The following is an 18,262-nucleotide window of genomic DNA, read 5'->3' on the forward strand; positions in this document are numbered from 1 at the left end:
TCCAGACCTCGATATTTTCCAATAACAATACAGAAGTAAAGTACAAACTGAATTATTCTAGAACTATGATGGGGTTTTTTTTTGTTTTCAAGGCATAAAAGCTCGGATTATGCTAGCAGTGCTAAACTGAAATAAAAGCTTTAAATTATGCTCGTTTTTCTAAATTATGCTAAAAATTATGCTAGCACAATCTACCAAAGCCTATCTCAAATTCCTCGTCGTCAATAAACCGCAGTTTTCTTGCAAAACAATGAAAGACATACATGACAAAAGAACTTGTTACGATCAAAACAGAATGCTGAGAAATTTTCGATCATTTCGGTAAAAGCGAGAAATCGACTTGGAAGACATTACCCCTTGCCCGTAAATTTCCCAGCGAGAATAATCGTTTCATTTGATTTCCGGCCATAAAAATCAGCCCTTGTTGAATTTCTGTATCTGCAGAAATGTAATTTGTTTGAAAAACAATTTTTTTTGATCGTCACTAACAACCAAACACACCTCAGACGATTTGTATTTTACTAGCAGCTGTGTTTCACGGTGTCAATCAGCCGTTTTTGGAGAAAGAGAAATACAATTTTTCCATAGTTTATGTCTCTTTTCCTTGCATATTTAAACAGCAGAAAATAGAGTTTGTGGGTTTCAGTTTTTTTGGCCAGAAGACAAGCTTCATTTGCTCAAAGCATCATGAAAAAAGAGACCACCCACGTGTTGGGATAAAATGTTATTTTTGTTGCCGCAGATTGACACTTAAAAGAGAGAAATGGCACAATTCGCCATTACTAAAACCCTTTTTGTTTGAACAAGCACTTGCCTTTTCAGGGAAGAGATGCAAATAACTTTTTCCAGCTGTGAAAAACTGAATTCGCATCTCTGACAACAAGAGAGACATTTGATATTTGACAGTTGGCTCTCAAGTAATCAAATTGGAAACATTCTTTTTTTTTAAGTCTCCGGCAGTACAGGAGGTACAATGCAGAAAGTAGCAAGTCAAGAGTAGCGAGTGATTGAAGTGAAAGTTAATACTGTGCTTTCTTGTTATAATTCTCCACGTGATGTCGTTTTGATAATCGGAAGGCCTTCATTCCCTAGTACATTAGTCATGCATTGTTTGAATTACGATTGACCGTGTTGCCGAAAATACGCCGTCCTTCATTGTCTTACTCGGGTATCGGTTTATTTTGCTATGCAGATAACAGGTAAATTTCACATGGCAACACGCGACAGAAATTTTTCAAAAAAAAAGGGATCAACAAATATTTCGTTTAATTTCCTACGTAAGTGAGAAGGTTAGAGTAAATGTTTTCAACTGTACTAGCTGCTGTAATTACTTCAAATCCGAAACGCGGGAAACGAAAAATCTCTTCAACCTATGGTCAAACGTTTTTGTGAAGCAGTGCTGTTAATTTTCACGTTTTCGCGTTCGTGAGAACCGTGAAAAGGATAGAAAATCAGTCCCCAAAACTGAGCAGCAAAGGCGAGAAATTTTCGACGTCAGGAGCCCATAGCGTAGTTCATCGTACAGCGAAAAGGATGCAAGAGTCAAAGTGACAGGTACAATACAAACGTCGGTGACTTGCAAAAACATTAAACTAAATTACAAGCGACGAAAATCGCTTAATTATAATCTAAGCATTACGACGAGTTGTTTGATGTTCATCGAAATCATTAATGCACCGTAAGAGGATCTTGAACAAAATTGTTCCTTTGCTTGCTTGCTTACACTGCACAGGAGCAAGTTCTTGTTTTTATTATAAATTATGGTGCGTCACTTCGCTTTGGCTTCAGTGTCGCATATCAGAGTTTTGGCATCTTAAACCCTGATATGAATAATGTGAACGACAATGGTTACATTAATTATTGGAGCTGAAATGGATTATATATCCGTTCAAGGCTTCTCGTAGCGGTATTATTCACCAAGAAGCACTTCTATGTCATGAAAATATTTGTTTCATGGAAAACTGCCGACAGAGAAGTCGTCTAAGAAGTGACACTTCAGTGACACCAAGCGCACTTTACTAACCTCAAGAACGTTTTCTTGCCAACAGAATTCTTGTGAAGTTCGATGGTCTCCCATGTTTCTCTAACCAGGTATTTTTGAGCTGGAGTAAGAGGCATCACGGCGGATTTCTCTGTGGGTTTGTGGGTGGACGATCCACAGCCCATGTTAGTTACCAACCGAGGACACCTGTGTGAAGTTTAAGAAGCTAAACTGAAAAACGATGTCTGCCAAGAAAATATCGATCGCCTTGGCAGATTGACAACGTTTTCATTTCATGACATGTGTTGACACCACTTTTATTCAATACAATACAAAATTGCTTTTGTGCGGGGAGATTAACGCATTTAAAGGTGCACTGTAAAATGATTGACACTGATTGCTGAAAACGAACATGTAAATTGAAATATTACAACAGGTACATTGGTAGGATTGCAACTGGAAAGGTCAAAAAGGCTAAGTGCTTTTTTTTTTTTTATAAAAACAACTTTATTCTAAACAATTAGTTGCAGTTTTGAAAGTAGACGAGTGGAAACTCTTCCTTGGCCACATTACAATAGATTTCATTTCGCCTACCTATTGACGAATTTCTAAATAATTTCGCTTACGAAAAAAATTCAAATACGAACACTGAGCACTACGGCGAGTTCTACTCAATTGCTTTCAAATATCTAGTTTGTTATTATCATCACATTCGACGAATTCATCAGTACAGGATGACAATTTAGAACCACTTAAAGAGTACCTCATAAAAGTACTGCTCAATGACCTTCATTTGACTGGTAACACACTAGGGTTTTAACCACAGACTTAAAAGTTAGAACCACCTTGTACAGCATAGTAAACAGTACCACGTGAGAGTGTTGCTCAGTAGCTTTCGTTTGAATGGTCACACACTAGGGTTTTAACCACAGACTTGAAAGTTTGATCCACCTTGTACAGCATAATAAACAGTACCACATGAAAGTACTGCTTAATAGCTTTCATTTGAATGTTCACACACTAGGGTTTTAACCACAGACTTAAAAGCTAGAACCACCTTGTACAGCATAATATAAACTACCACATGAAAGTACTGTAAGTAAGGCCTTTTTCTCAATGTAAGTAATCGGAAGCTATTCGATGATGGTACTGATCAAACAATAACTTTTACCGGCATATATTCGAGTGGTAACACTTGAGGATTTTACCAAGAGAAAATAAATTTACATGAATCATCCCGGGTCATTCAATAATGAACTAATGGTGTGTTAATTGCAAGTATTTATTCGAAAATAATAATAAAATTGACTCTTCTTGTTCATGCTTCCTAAGAAAACTGCCGTTTTAAGCCGCCTTAATGCTAAAGAGAAAGATTACATCTTTTAAGTGCGCGGCGCGGCGCGGCGCTTCAATAGCGCCCTGTTTAGCTTGAATAATGTTCAGCTTAGCCTGTTTTACGGTTAACATTAAAAGCCTGTTCCGTGGTTACGGTAACACATGTCCTGACGTATATCCTTACAATAATGATTTGACTCATGAAAACTTTGGTTTCTCTAACAACAGTGATAAAATGTTACTGTGCTCAGCAAATCCAGTGAGCGACCTTAAAAAGTGGTGACTTCAGTGAAAAGTATCTGACTTGTCTGATGAATAAACAACAACCAAAGTAAATAACAGTATGGAATAAATAAAGAAACCACTATCAGAGGACTCGGGATCGCGGGGGCTTGAGGCCCACATCCTGTACCTCCTAGTGTGTTTGACACTCACAAGGTGTTTTACACGCCTAAAAATACGCCTGCTGGTTGAGTTCAATTTTATGGGATGATAATGTCATATCATATAGAAATGACGGCATTATCACCAGCCAGCCATGCACCATTTTGGATTTCCTGTTCTTTACAAAACGTTAGAAAACAACCATACATAGCTGAAAAACAGTCACAACCGATAATGACTGCTAACTTTGTCTAAAACGTTCAAGTTACCGCAAGAAATTAAAAATGTTTACTATAAAATATTATAATTTGAAAAACATACTTGTCGCCATGGGAACTTCAAATTTCTGGGAGAATGAATTTTAGGTTCGAATAATCGGGAGGCTGGAAAAATTCAAAACTTGAAAAACATAGTTGTTGCGATGTAAACTTTAAATTTCCGAGAGATTGAATTTTAGGTTGTATTTTGGAAAAATCGAGGATTCAAAAAATCGAGATTCAGCTAAATCGAAATAGAAATACCAGAAAACTGTCTCGAGAGCAAAGTTACATAGAAGGAGACGAAATTAAAGATAAGGGTTGAGATGAACGGATAACGAGACAAGCGTTGATCGATGCTTTACTTTTCACTGCTGAAAGTCATTGATGTCAACATAGAGGTGCATTATTGTTAACTCACAGACTAAAGAAAATACTAGTTTACCCTCTCTTGGCCTGATAGATAGACTTCCTGTCAACAAACAGATGGACACGGGAAGTCATTATCAAGCTGTCTTCTACCTCAGCCAAAAATAACTGAAGGAAACTTATTTCACACAAGATTAAGTTCTTATTGGATATGAGGACATGACATGCAATAACCAAAATATCCAGTCCAGAGTATAAACCTGACATTCTTTTCAAAGTTTGTCGTAGTAAACTTGCTATGATAAAAAGCGATAACTTGAAAAGTCGTTATCAGTTGATGTTAACTGCAGGATCAAAGTGAATGTGAATAACGGCTTACAAAGCTCAATGCAAACAAAAAATAAATAAATAAACCTACCAGTTCTTTAGTTCGACCGATGAAAATGCTTGTGAAAGGTGAATATTGGCGATATATTTTAAACGTTCTAAGGTTTGTGTCTGTGTTTCACAGGTTAAGTTCTTTTCCGTGTGTTGATTTACATAAGGAGACGTGCTCATGCGTGGGATCCTATAGTTAAACAGGTCCATTAATCATGCACTCTTAAGAGTCTTTCTTCGACTAATTACTATCATGATCTTCTTACATTCGTAATAACTTATAGTGAATTAACATGTTTATTGAAGTTGAATTTAGTGTGATTCGATCCAGCAGGGCGACTTGCTTAATAATTCAGCAACAACAGAGTTTTCTAGAATGCGTCTCAGACTATAGCTGGTCGCCTATTTTAAAATTTCTTGGTTAATTTCAAGGCAAAAACCACCGCTAACGTTTTTTTTTTTAATCAAAAAACTGCACGCAGACGCGAATGTTTGAGACATACAACAGGAAATTCACTTAAAAATATACCCGTCAGACATTGTCGTGGTATTTGCATGAAGTACATAAGAACATTATAAAACAAACTGCAATTTGTATCTGCTCAGTTAGCATATGTGACAAGATCACATATATGAACGGAATCGAGACCTCTTCATGGCTCTTATAAACAGCTCAAACGCTGATATGAACAGAGGAAGCAATTTTAAAGTTTTTTTTATTTTCAGAAGTATTAAAGGAATCCCCTCGATATCTACATTTCTCTTTTTGTCTCAAATGCCCATTTTGTTTTATGACAACACCATCATTATTTAAAATCGACCTTAACTTGTTAACTAGGAAAACACTGAAGGGTAGAATTATGATTGTGTTGTGAATCAGCAGTTTGGCTGAAACTGATATAAACTGAAAACTAGAAATTTTAATTGTGTAGTATCGTATCATATCAGCCCGAATTGAAAATGCTCATTGAGTAACTTGACTCGCTAGAGCTCGAAGATATGATTAAATAGAAACCAAAAACTGAGGTCTACGCGCGGATCACTCATTTCAGCCCGAGACGAATATTTCTAGACAACACTGCTGATAATTATTTTTCGACTTGCAACTTGAGCTGAAAATAATCAAACAGCCTATTTTTTTTATTTTTCTTACTTGACCTATAGCGAGCCAAAATTACCCTCTAACATGGAGCTAATATTAGCTTCTACCGCAACGTTTACTCAATGTTGGCTGAAAAGTCGTATTTTGCTTTACTTTTACTTGACAAGGCTGTCAAAAACTGTTTTCATGAATATTAAAGATAGCAAAACTAAATGAAATATGCTAATTTACAACCCTTGGAGGTGATCTATTAACAAAACTAACCACAAGCTTTCATCATAACAATAACTGAAACAAACTTTCCTGAAATTTCTCGACTTGATCTTTTTACCATGGTTGTAATCGAGGGATCTTTTCTTCCCTGGATGCCAGAAATACTCACAATTTCCTTGCGTTTGCCTAAATGTTTTAACGATCTTTCCGCCACCAAATGAAAGCTGCACCGTATAAACAACACATGTTCCTTTCGTATAACCCGACGGCAACATGCAAATCAACAAGCAGCCTCGCCACCGACCAAATATGTTCTTTCGCACGCCAAGAATATTTGAATTGAATATTTTAAAAGAAAAAAACCTTTCTTTCTTTTGGTAGGGTCGCATTAGAGTTATTCTTTTATTAATCCGAGCAATGAAAAAGTGGGTTGGAGAAAGTTATTAAGAAATGTTCCAAATTGAGATAGGAAGTACAAATGCTACAAGTTCAAGTCTTTAATTGATGGTGTTCACATTCAAAGGTGCCAAAAAGTGCACGCGGGCGGCGGAACAAACTCGTTTACATATGTTGTGTCAACTTCCTTCACTACCTTAATTACAGACTTTTGTTTTCATCTGCAACCTGACAGTCTAAGGGACTCTCGCATTGCCTTCCAGACACTATGGGCTGTTCGTCGTCTCTTGGCCGAAAACCGGCACATATCTCATTACCTCTATCGGAGACTCAAAAATCTCTTGTTCGGGAGACATGGGAAACTGTAGAACTACACAGAAACGCTGTTGGAAAGAAGACGTTTCTAAGGTAAACAGTTTTTTTTTTCATCGTTTACTCAATTGCTAGAACGACTTTGTTTTTTTCGTTCATTATTTAACTTTTTTGACTGAATAGTAATTCCTACATCTCAGCTTTTTCTGCTGTTTTTGTTATATTTCATGGAAACTAAACTTCGATGATAATTCCTTTCGAATAATGATAAAAAACAACAGTACACTAGAGTGGATTAATTTCGGTTATGAATAATTAGAACTTACCGAGCAAGGATCTTGAAATCCTTCTTTCAAACGAGAAGACTTATTCAATTTACTCGCCCGAAACACTTTTCGGTTCCAATCATATTTCAGTAGCAGCAAAGATGGCGGCCGCATGCTTCACCGCATATAATAAAAATTGTTACTGTTACTGAAATTCTTTTCCGAGGTCTTGGTAAATTTTAAAGGTAAAATAAGACGGTTATGGACGTGCAATAATCTTTCAACTTATAACTCTATTCATTCAGTCTTCACTGAAGTTGAAAGCATTGAATATGGATCATTTTTGAGAGACAAACAAAGGCACGAGCATATTGTCTCCTTAAGCAGGTGTGTGCAAATATAACAAAAGCATGCCGTTTAGATCGTTTGAATTTAAAATGATCACAATGCTTATATCCCGTTGCCTAACAAAGTCATAACAAACATTTATTTACATTTTTTTCATTCACGAAAACTAAGCTTTAACTGACCCAACCCGTTATTAAAAGTAAGAAGTAACGTTAAACTTTTCGAACATCGATCCTAGCTTCATTGGCCATTACCTCGTCTGTTTTAGATCGAAAGTCACTAATAGTTCAGTAAAATTCACCTCCCAGCTGAATACGCTTGGTGTGACCTTTTCTAGTTATTAGAAGACCCTACATGCTGAGATAAATACAAAAAAGAAAACTTTTGTGTTTGAAGCATGTGGTAAGATGCACGATACCGAAAATAACGCGAAATGCAGAGACCGTTTTGGGTTTTTATTTAGTTTTGATTTTCAGACACTTTAATACAATTTAGTTTCCCTGTTATTTTGTAGTCTGGATCTGGTAAATACGGATGAAATTTCAGCATTGCAATTTTGACCGTACTGTGAAACGCGAAGTGGAAATTTCATTTCAATACGTTCGTCTGCAAACTTTCCTTAGGATGCAGTCTTGTAGTCCGACGCAAGAGAAGTAAAAATGCAAATTGTTGTTTTCTAGCGTCGGGTACAGATTCCAGATTTTGGCAGAAGAGTGTTTAACCTGGTACCTTAAATTTTTTATTTAAATAAAAAGTAAAATTTCCCTGTAAATCTTTAACAGTGAAATCCCTGCAGATAGTCTCTTACCAACTCTCTACATTATGTTACATTGTTCCCATTTGTTGTTGGTAAACCCTGCTAAAATGTTTATAAAGGATGCATACTTTACCTTTTCTAGTTTGAACATCGCAGTTTAAACTAAGGACTTGCTTTATATTAAAAAGAGTGTTTTTTAGTGAAAAATAATTATACCATGACTAAAATAGTCCTCTTTGATTTGCACGAAACACTCATTTCACGGCAGATTAATTAATCACTGTTTATATTTTACTTAACACCCGCGACAAATACACGATGAAACTTGATAGTATTTTAAATTATTTACCGAAAAAATCACTTAAAGTACTGTCGCCTGCGTTGCTGCTATGACATGAAATCTATTGTTATTGTTATTGTTATTGTTATGAAGTCACTTGAAATTCAGATTGATAGGATGTACTGATAACATTTCACCTCTGGGTAATTGCTCTTGACAGGAAAATGTACTTTGAATTTAATGCTTAAGGGGCGGTTTGCTTTAATATCTCTGCGCAGAGTACTACTTAATGGCTTGTCGTGTTACTGAGGTTATGCTTTTAGCAATAAATATTCATGTTATTTTTGGCTCATCCAGTTGTACTTGTTTTTACGATTTCATCAAGGTGATAATTTGACAATTCATTGTTGGGAAGACTAAGCATATCTCAATCGCAATGTTTTGAATTTTCTCTTGGTGCAGCTGCAAGCAGGTCATATAATAAGCTGACTAGAACTTGTAGGCTTAGGCGCGTAACATATTCCATTCCATCCCGGATTATCGATCAATTACTATCGACTCCTCTGCGTTATATACACTCTTAAAGATTCAGTACTTGACGGCGAATTATCATAATTACAAATCTCGCTTGAAAAATTTAGCTTGAAAACTCATTTTGCGACAACTAAACCAAAACCGTTGAAAAGCGCACAAAATATATGATCGAAACTAGCCAATCAACAAAAGGCAGAGTTTCCTGAGAGGTTCGCAACACTTCACACTTTGTTGGATTTTCTGTTAAGAACTGTTGCTCGTATTCTTCAATGTTATTGGTTTAATTGAGAAAAAGGTTGCAGTCCTTTGTTCTCGAGTAGCGTTCTGATTGGTTTACTCTTTTCTAAGTGGCCCGATTCGAGTCATCATCAGTTCTCGAGGGGCCAGTAGGCGCATAAGGCCGTTCCCGATTCGAGTAGTTGCAGTGTAACCTAAATATATCAATGTCTAGATATGATTTTCTGGTTTTCTTTTCGCATTTTCAGATTTTTCGATTTAAATCCCGACTACCAAAGATTGTTCCCAGAGTTCAAAGACGTCGACCCGTCAGAACTTGAAAACACGAGTGCGCTGTATGGTCACGCTAAACGCGTCATGAAAGCTGTAGAGAATGCTGTGTCCTCATTGGATGATGCAGTTAGCTTTGCTGGTTACCTAGAGGAACTGGGAAGGAGGCATAAGGCCCGTGCATTGAAACCAGCGTACCTTGATGTAAGGAACACTTAAATGTCCTTATTATGAATATGATTCTAAGGTCAGGGGTGGAGTTATATATACATATATGCCTATATGCAGTGACGACTGTGTGAGCATGTGCCAGTTTGACTGGCGTGTTGTTAAGTAACAGTTAATTTTCAAAAACCTTCTTTTACTGTTAATGAACTCAGAATTTGGTGACTCTCCTAAATTTTATCTAAGAACGATTTAATATGACACGTCATAAGTCGTCATAAGGATCACGATGTTTTCGTAGCAATCGTATATTCAAATTTAGAACTATCCTGTATTTAATAAAATAATTGTAATTTCACTAAAAAAGTTAACGTTAAAAAGCAACGACGTTTCCACCGCTCGACGGTCATTTTCAAGTTGAAAAGTAAAAGTTTTGCATGCGCCCAAATATATACAATCGATTGTATGTATTTGGGCACATGCAAAACTTTTACTTTTCAACTTGAAAATGACCGTCGAGCGGTCGAAACGACGTTGCTTTTTAACGCTAACTTTTTTTAGTGAAATCCGTTTCTAAAAATTTGTTGATTCTAATTTTAGTTTCCTTAAAAAAGAAAACCAAAAACCAGATCTGAACACAGTTCATACGAATAACAACCTACAAACATGAATAATTTTTCATCATGCGCCTTCCGTTAATTAGGATCCCCGCAAAGTAACGCTACCTCTGTTAGCCTTAAACAGCATCCACGCTGTGCTGGAGAAATTTGAAAATGCAAATATATTTCTACGGTCAGGCCTACCGTCCACACTAATACGTCACGAACACGGAACTTTTCGAAAACGTAGCGTCGCGATAATCGTGTGATTTCCCTGACCGAGTTTTTCTCAAACACAAATCCAAAATGACCGGTGATTGTTGCGTTTTTAAGTTCCTCGGACTTAGTTAGGACGGAAAACATTTGGTGCGCTTTCAGAGTGAGATATTCGTTTTCAATTTTCTCCAGCGTAGTTTGGACACTGCCTGATGCGCCCGAGGACCGCACTGTAATGGTCATGTGACATATGGCAGCTGGAAGTAAAAGTGTTATATAGAAACGCACTCGCTTCAGAGTGTTATAAATTCACATAATGAGGAGAAAATTCGAATTTGGGATTTTCAAATAAAATACAGCCTCATTCGTTTTGTTTGCCAGTTTAGTTTGGCTACCAACAAAGAAAAATCTTGCTTCGCGTATAAAAACCTGGCTAAGGCCTATTTCATCCTTTATGTTTACATCAAAACACATTTGACCTTATTGTACAAAGTTGTAATTTACACTTCCCAGCTATCTTGTTTGAAATAAACCTTGTCATTTTTAGAAAAGAAATACCGCATTGTTCTAAATGATAAATAACCTTTTGAGACTTCCATTTTGAATTTGTTGTTCAACAGGCAATGCAGGAAGCATTAATGTACACTTTAAAAGATCTGCTAAAATCTCAGTGGACAAAGGAAACAGAGGAGGCCTGGAACAAACTTTTCCGCTTCATATCAAGTACTATGGTCAAAGGACTGCAGTCCTCGTAAATTGATTTTCCTTCACAATACAAGAGCATCACTTGACCTTAAAGACCAACAGCTCAACACCTCGCATTAGCAAGAAAGCAGTTGACACTGAGATTGACAAAGCAATGCGAAAATAACTGAAATAGCTGTCTATTTGTCAGCTCTTAAATCCATGAACAAATTAACATGCAAAACCGTAAGTTACACTGATGCTTTTGATATCACCCGTCTAAAATAAATATGTTCTTCGACAAAAAAAAATAATTTAAAGGGAGGCATACCAATTAAATTCAAGTATCTAGGTCTCTTGTTTCTAGAATACCCGCAGGACATCTTAATTTTTACTAAGAGTGCGGCAAATAAAATCTACATACCTTTTAGTTGGAGAAGAAATTATTCTTTTGAGATTGGTTTCTTTCCCTAAAACATTGGCTTAGAATTAAATGTTCTTATCCAACTGTTTAGCCAGGTTATAAATCAACTTAATTTCTCCCATGTCCAATTTTCCTTTAAAATTAACGCCGAAAGCCGATACGACGACCCTATCGTAGGAAATTTGTGTCAATAACGTTTTAATTTGAAATGTTGTTATTTCAGCTACTGTCATCCAACACAATATTATTGGCTACATTAATTACAGAGTGAACGCTATAATCAAGGACAAATTTGATTGGCTAAAAATCCTTCCGCAGCGGCAATCGTTAAAATTAAAGTGTTTTTTCATAAAAGCCAACTTTTCTTTTCAAGTGACGCTCTACTCACCTACATTATGTTGGCTCCCTATGATAATTGAGTAGAACGAAGAATTGATTAAAGGAGTTACGTCACTGTTTGCGCATCTAAAAAGTTTAGCCTAAATCTTTCAAGTTCGTCGTTTGCAACCCGTGTTAAACATCCTTGTTACTGTCATGTTTTATCAAATTTTTTTTCTTGTTTTTTTTTTTGTATTTTTCTAAAATACTATGTTCAGTTTTCCTTTAATTTAAATGTTATTTTGTACATGGCCAAAATAACTCAAAATACCGTGGACTGAGCTCCTTTAAGTAGAATTTCTCATTCGCGTCTGTTAAAACGTTCAAGTAGAACATTGGACGTCATGATTGTTTGCTAATTCTTTGTTTTATATCAAGCCTCTCAACTTAGTTTTTATATTCTTTCACGTACGTTGAATTTTTCCATTAGTGACACAAAATGTCTCTCCAGTAAAGAACAAGATATCAACCGTTCACTTTGACGCTCTTTCACGAATTTACTTGGTAACGTATCTGTTGTGTTACCACAAAGGCGTGCATTCCTTATTGTCCTTGTCTTATGTTCATTCAATAATAATAATATAATGATAAGAAATTATCTTTTTTCGAGAGGAGGCCTCCAATCAACTAGTGGTGATTATCAGGAAGGTCCTCTCAAAAATAAAAGTCTAAATTACGTTATAGTAAAAAAACTAAAAACTTAACACTACAACTAAGGTTTAAAACTCGTTATTACTGATAACAAAGGTTAAAAATAGTTTACTGTTTCATTTTGTGTTTAAAACTCGTTTTTGGCAGAGTCTCTTGAGCTCCTCAGCAGTGAGGCCCCACCGGTAATTGCTTTATAATACTTTGAGCTCCTATCAAACACATCAAAATACACTGCAAGGTTTCTGTAAATACTGTGTAGTATAAATGCTGATGTAGTATATGTACTATAACCATTTTTTAAAGAGAATGTGTATATAATAAAGAGACAGAACATGTATCTTCATGCCTCGATCAATCATGTGAGAACTGTGTGTGTTTTTCCCTTTGTGTCTTTGGTGTGGGCCGCAGGTGTCAGACCTGACTCCATTAGTTCTTGGGGCAGATTTGTTGTTGTTGTTGTTTTTTTTTGTGAAATTATAATTTATGCGATGCGTCAGCGAGCGAGAGCGGGCAATTTGACAGTTTGTTATCTTAAAAAAACAAATCAGTCACAAGTCAGTTTTTCATGTGTCTGTCCTGTTATTGACAATGAATTGTCAAACCGGCTATTGCCTCGTGGATCCGCAGCTACTTTGACAATGTTATGACGAAATTCATGATCAATAACAGGACAGCCGCATGAAAAACTGACGTCAATTTGATAACTGATACATACTACTGATGCAACGCGCTCTCGTGGTATGCCATGGGATATTCCACTAGTCACTTGTATTGTCGCTGATACACACAAGCCTTTAGGAGAGTGTGTATACCAAGAATGTACAAGTGACAGATGGGATATTGCATGGTATACCACAAGAACAACTATTTTATACCACGCCACAGAAAATACAGTGAGCAACTCAATCAGTGCGACGTACGCGCGGCGCATGATGGAAAGGCGACATGTCATGCTATCGAATATACAACGGCTTTCCTGTATTCTGATTGGCTGTATTTTCTATGGCATGGTATAAATATGTATATAGGGTACTGCTCTCTCGAGCGTAGTACTTATCAAGATTTCAACATTTCTGTAATGAGCCAAGCAAATCAACTACAAGCGATGGAAACTACATGCACGTGGTAACCATTTTGAGCATTCTGGTGTTGGAGATCTAAGAGATATCCTGTTCTCATTCGAAAGGTTGTTGATTTACTCAACTCCTAATAAAACGCAATAATGGAAGCTTAGGAAAAATGAACGGAAGCCTTGTTGCGACCTAGGGACTGATGGGATAGATGATGAAGGAAAAACGAATTAGGACGAAGGACAAAATTGAGGAAGAAGATATTGACCTTAAATTCAACGTTTACCAGAGGTGAAGGAGGTAGTGCACACTGATATTTGCAAATTTATTTTAGAGTAAGTTGGTTCTAGTTTCGAGCAAGCTAAGTTGACGTTGCTATTGAGTGAACAGCAAATGGCTCTGAGATGAACAACTCAATCGAGAACTGAAATGACCTCATTCACAAATTCTAGAAATTTAAAAAGTTGCCAAGCATCAAAGTATACTTGCCTGTCAAGTCTAAGAACAAAACACAAGGGACATCGACCTCTCGTTTTTTATTCCAACCATTACCCTCTGCGTTTCAGAGAGATTGAAACCAAAAAATGAAATGAGTAGCTGTAAAAAATCAAGTGTTTTGATCTAGGAACTGAAAGGATTAACATTGCGATATTTTAATAATGACGACAGCCTACTAATAATGTAATAATGACAGTCTGCTTCTTCAGTCACGGGTTTATATTTTTGCCCCATAAAATACACAGCTAGAGTGAGTCAGAAAGGTCATTTCATGTCAATTTCGGATTTGAATTTTTTTTTTTTTTTTCAAAATATAAAAAATGCCCTCCTACACAGTGTATTTAACCAGCAAAGTCTGCTTCTTCAGTTACCGGTTTAGATTTTTGCCCCATAAAATACACCGCTAGAGTGATTATCCTTGCCCGTAAAACTCTGTTTAGCTTATATAAGTTGATTTTGAATATATGAAACGATATTAATATTCTTGTAAGCAAAAGCCATATTCGTGTGCAATAATAGTAGATCAACTAAGTTACGTAAAATCTGAGACAAGAAAAAAATAATCTTAAGCTTGAAAGGACACCAACCCAGAACCTTTTGCAGTGTGAATATTTATCTATGATTATCAATTTTCCTGTTATCTCAATCTCCAGTGGTGCAAATTTAAAACACAGAAGAGATGTCATGGTGACGTGCTATTCTACTTTTTTAACGTACTTAATTTTCTTGTTTACTCCACAGTTAACAATATTTAGGCTTTGAAATTAATGATGGCTGTTTCACGTAATTTAATGGCGCTGCAATTGGACACTAAATACGGACATGTGTACAACGATCAGCAAAATTTAGTAAAAATAATTACTTAGCTTCTCCTTTTCCATCGAAATCGTGTCGATTTTTTCCGATTCGGCAATATATGATGTGGGAAATAATTAAAATGGACCCCGATATAATAAATAAAAGTGCTACTTTTAATTTCACTGCTTTAATTTGCAAGCGATTTAAAAGACAAATGTGTGTACATGTAAATGTTTTGTGATGTTCGGACAAGACTGCATGTCAATTTTTATTTTCTTTCGATATAATTAGAATAAATAGAAAAACGTCGTAGAAAAGAAAGACAAAAAACTGTTCTATGAACCGCTGCACTGAATCTGAATGCAAAGGGGAAAAAAGTATTGTAAAATCTTACCTGCAAGTTGCCACCACCTTTCGTCTTCTTTTTAAGGCTTGAAATCTCCAATTTAACTCCCTGGCAAAGTTTAAAAATTGACACAAAGACCTTAAAAGCCAGCGTTGGAGGATTGTATGCTAATACATCTGTCCAATTTATATCGTGCAGTTGAAATAAAGACTTATAATCAAATGATTTTTTAAGAAAAGCAATTGAGAAAAGCAAAATTGTTTCTCTATTAACTATGGTGTGAATTGTGTTCAAAACAAGAGTTTGACCGAAACGTACAGTCCCGGGCGTACAGCTCAGATGTGTGTTCAAATTATTCACATACACTCTCGCTTGTTAATGACGATAATTTATTTCTTTTATAAATCTTAAGTTTCAAGAGAGTTTTAAAAGCTCGGTAATGAAGATTTGACTTCTTCTGGGATATACTTACGCACTTGGTGAGATTTTAGGACCGGAAAAATCAGAAATCCTGCTATTCAATTTCAGTGCAAAGTTGGAGAAATGCGTAATGTTGTTGAGCCACTGACTAAAAAGACAACCGAGTTCTTAAAAACAACATTTACAGCTGGGTTTTTAAACAAAAGGTAATATTAACTGTGCATGTAAGCAAATTTTGTCTTGTCAATTTGGCCATCTTTAAAAATCGGTACGTTTTCATCCTTGTTTCACTGCCGAAATAAAAAAGTTCATTAAAGTTATCATTTCGACGGAATAAGAAAGCGGAGGTTCTATTGTTCAGAAATCCCACTGTTTTCTGAATTACTACGTATTTTAAAGTTTTCAACTGACAAAACCGAGTTACTTACGTCTAATCTCACGAACATACATTTGCAATTCAAATACGATCAAACTGAAATGATTGAAAGATCTGGCCAATTTGACCATACTTTTTTGTTTTTATACTTTGAATACTTAGAACGAAACAAATGATGAAGTCGACAGAAAAACAGGTGAACATCTCAAACTCAATTCACTTGAAGGTTCTCGGCAACAATGCCGATTATAAGCGTCGACTTTTGGTGTGAGCTTTTGTCATTATTACCCTTTTAATTTCAACGATTCAAAAATATATCCCCCTATTACACATCGTAAATTAAAAAACAACATGCCAGTAGCACTTCAAACAAAGTGGTGCTTAGCTCAAGGCTTTCAACTGAAGAGACGTGTGGCACGTTTAGTTCCGTGCGCAAGACGTACAGGTAAGGAGCATCTTTAACAATATGTGACGGTACGTCAAATTACTACTCAAAAGCTTTTATTTGAAGCGTCACTGACCAAGGTTATACTCACTTGAAATTTAAGTCCTGGCCAAACGGACTCGCAAATGGTCGCAAGTAGTCGCAAGTAGCCGTAAGTTGAACTTGCATAGAGACTCGCGTTGGATGGCCAAACGGATTCGTTTCGTCGCAAGTGCACGCAAGTCGCAAAAAACCCATTTTGAGGCACACATTTCCTGTATTTCATTGGGTAATAGGTAACTATTAACGTCACCTAACTTCCGTTGACTTGGGTTGGGCAGCCAAACGGTGAAAAACTTTCCTCGACTTGCGTGCAAATTTGATTTCGATCAAAGTAAGCGCAAGTCATCACAAGTCCACGCAAGTGCACGCAAGGCCAAACGGAATCGCAATTAGACCCAGGTTTTCAACTTGCGTCTACTTGCTCGTCCGTTTGGCCAGGGCTTTCACGATCTTAAGGCTGGTTGAAGGCCAACTTTATAATAATAATAAAGTTGTTGTTTGTTGTCAGAGCTGTCAACATTACATACATTTTAAGTAAATTCAGTGACCTTTTCGCTTCTTCTCGGTCAAGATTGTTTTTTTTTTTACGAATTGCCTCTGGCTTAAAGAGAACTGATTTTGAAATTTTGTTAGTTTACAGAGTCAAACCTCGCACTATCCTTTAACCATCCATGGTATAATTAAAGCCGTATTAAGAGTCACCCTTAGGGTATGGGAAGGTGACCGTTTGATACAGGTTGGCGGACCATCAAACCCAGGGAACAGACCACAGATGAAGTCAGTCGAGGGAGCCTGGACATAGATACTACATCTCCATCCAGCTTCCACTGAACTTTTTGACTTATTTATTTATTTATTTATTTAAATTTAATGGCTAGAAGTTTACAATAGAAATGAAAATGAAAAATAAACATACACCTTGTTACACATACATGTAAACATGACTTTTGCACGCCTAGAGATTTTCAGTAAAATCAATTGTTTTGTTTTTTTAACTCGTGTTTAAAATGTTAAGTGATAATTTAAGACACTTCTTTTATATTCAAATACCCTACAGCAGGGATTTTGTAAGATTAAAGGTTATGTTCGTTATTGAGTGGTGTATTTCCTGGGACCTTTGCATCCCGACTGCTTAATACTCTCTGAATAAGGATCTTCCGCTTTCACCACGCTGTTTGCTTGATACAGCTTTGATATCATATATCATACATATTTGACCACATTTCCAAACACCGAGAAGATAGCTGAAAGTACGACGCGAAGCGCAGTATTTTTTACGAACTCTGAGGTATTTGGAAATGTGGTCAAACACTGTCTTGAGTGTTTGATATATCTTCTGACTCGAAACTAAGGAGAAAACGGAGAAGTAAAATCGTACAAATCAATAGAAATTAAGATCAAATATAAACATCGTAACAGACATAATTTCCTTTGAGAATGTATATTCAAGATCACTGAATCCTTTGTTACCATGACTGATCAAAATCGAATTTCTCCCTACACCCTAAGACAATAAATAAGAAAAAATAGTCGCCTTAGAATCTTTATTCTTTGTAAAGTAGATAGGTAATCAAAATTTTGAATATCATGAACCAAGTTTCTTAACGTACCATTCCATTTTCGAAACTGACATTGGAAGAATTGTCAGTGCGAAAATCAGTAAGAAGAGAGATGACACATAACGTCATCCAGGACATATTATTTTTCCAAACAATATTTTTATACGTTTGC

General features: G+C 36.2%; 3 protein-coding genes across 3 annotated transcripts in view; 1 reads left to right on the top strand and 2 right to left on the bottom strand.

The window, feature by feature from the left end:
* Nucleotides 1–74, bottom strand: part of LOC145469601 (uncharacterized) — a 2,098-nt gene extending 2,024 nt beyond the window's left edge. The window contains exon 1 of the mRNA XM_081453356.1: nucleotides 1–74. This exon is cut by the window's left edge and continues 2,024 nt beyond it. The gene's annotated coding sequence lies outside the window, so the exon portion shown is untranslated.
* LOC145469543 (globin-1-like) overlaps nucleotides 1–4,914 on the bottom strand; it is a 10,755-nt gene extending 5,841 nt beyond the window's left edge. Inside the window, exons 1-2 of the mRNA XM_081453290.1 lie at nucleotides 4,745–4,914; nucleotides 2,024–2,188 (exon numbers count right to left, since the gene is read on the bottom strand). Of these exons, the coding sequence (XP_081309416.1) occupies nucleotides 2,024–2,188; nucleotides 4,745–4,914 (335 nt within the window). The remainder of the gene's footprint in view (nucleotides 1–2,023; nucleotides 2,189–4,744) is intronic.
* Nucleotides 4,915–6,319: 1,405 nt separating this feature from the next.
* LOC145470237 (neuroglobin-like) lies at nucleotides 6,320–14,154 on the top strand. The gene is made up of 3 exons (XM_081454064.1): nucleotides 6,320–6,823; nucleotides 9,398–9,623; nucleotides 11,020–14,154. The coding sequence occupies exons 1-3, from the start codon at nucleotides 6,684–6,686 to the stop codon at nucleotides 11,152–11,154; spliced, it is 501 nt and encodes a 166-aa protein (XP_081310190.1). The 5' UTR covers nucleotides 6,320–6,683; the 3' UTR covers nucleotides 11,155–14,154.
* Nucleotides 14,155–18,262: the final 4,108 nt, after the last annotated feature.

The sequence above is a fragment of the Orbicella franksi genome, chromosome 15, assembly GCF_964199315.1.
Source record: "Orbicella franksi chromosome 15, jaOrbFran1.1, whole genome shotgun sequence".
Classification (NCBI taxonomy): domain Eukaryota; kingdom Metazoa; phylum Cnidaria; class Anthozoa; order Scleractinia; family Merulinidae; genus Orbicella; species Orbicella franksi.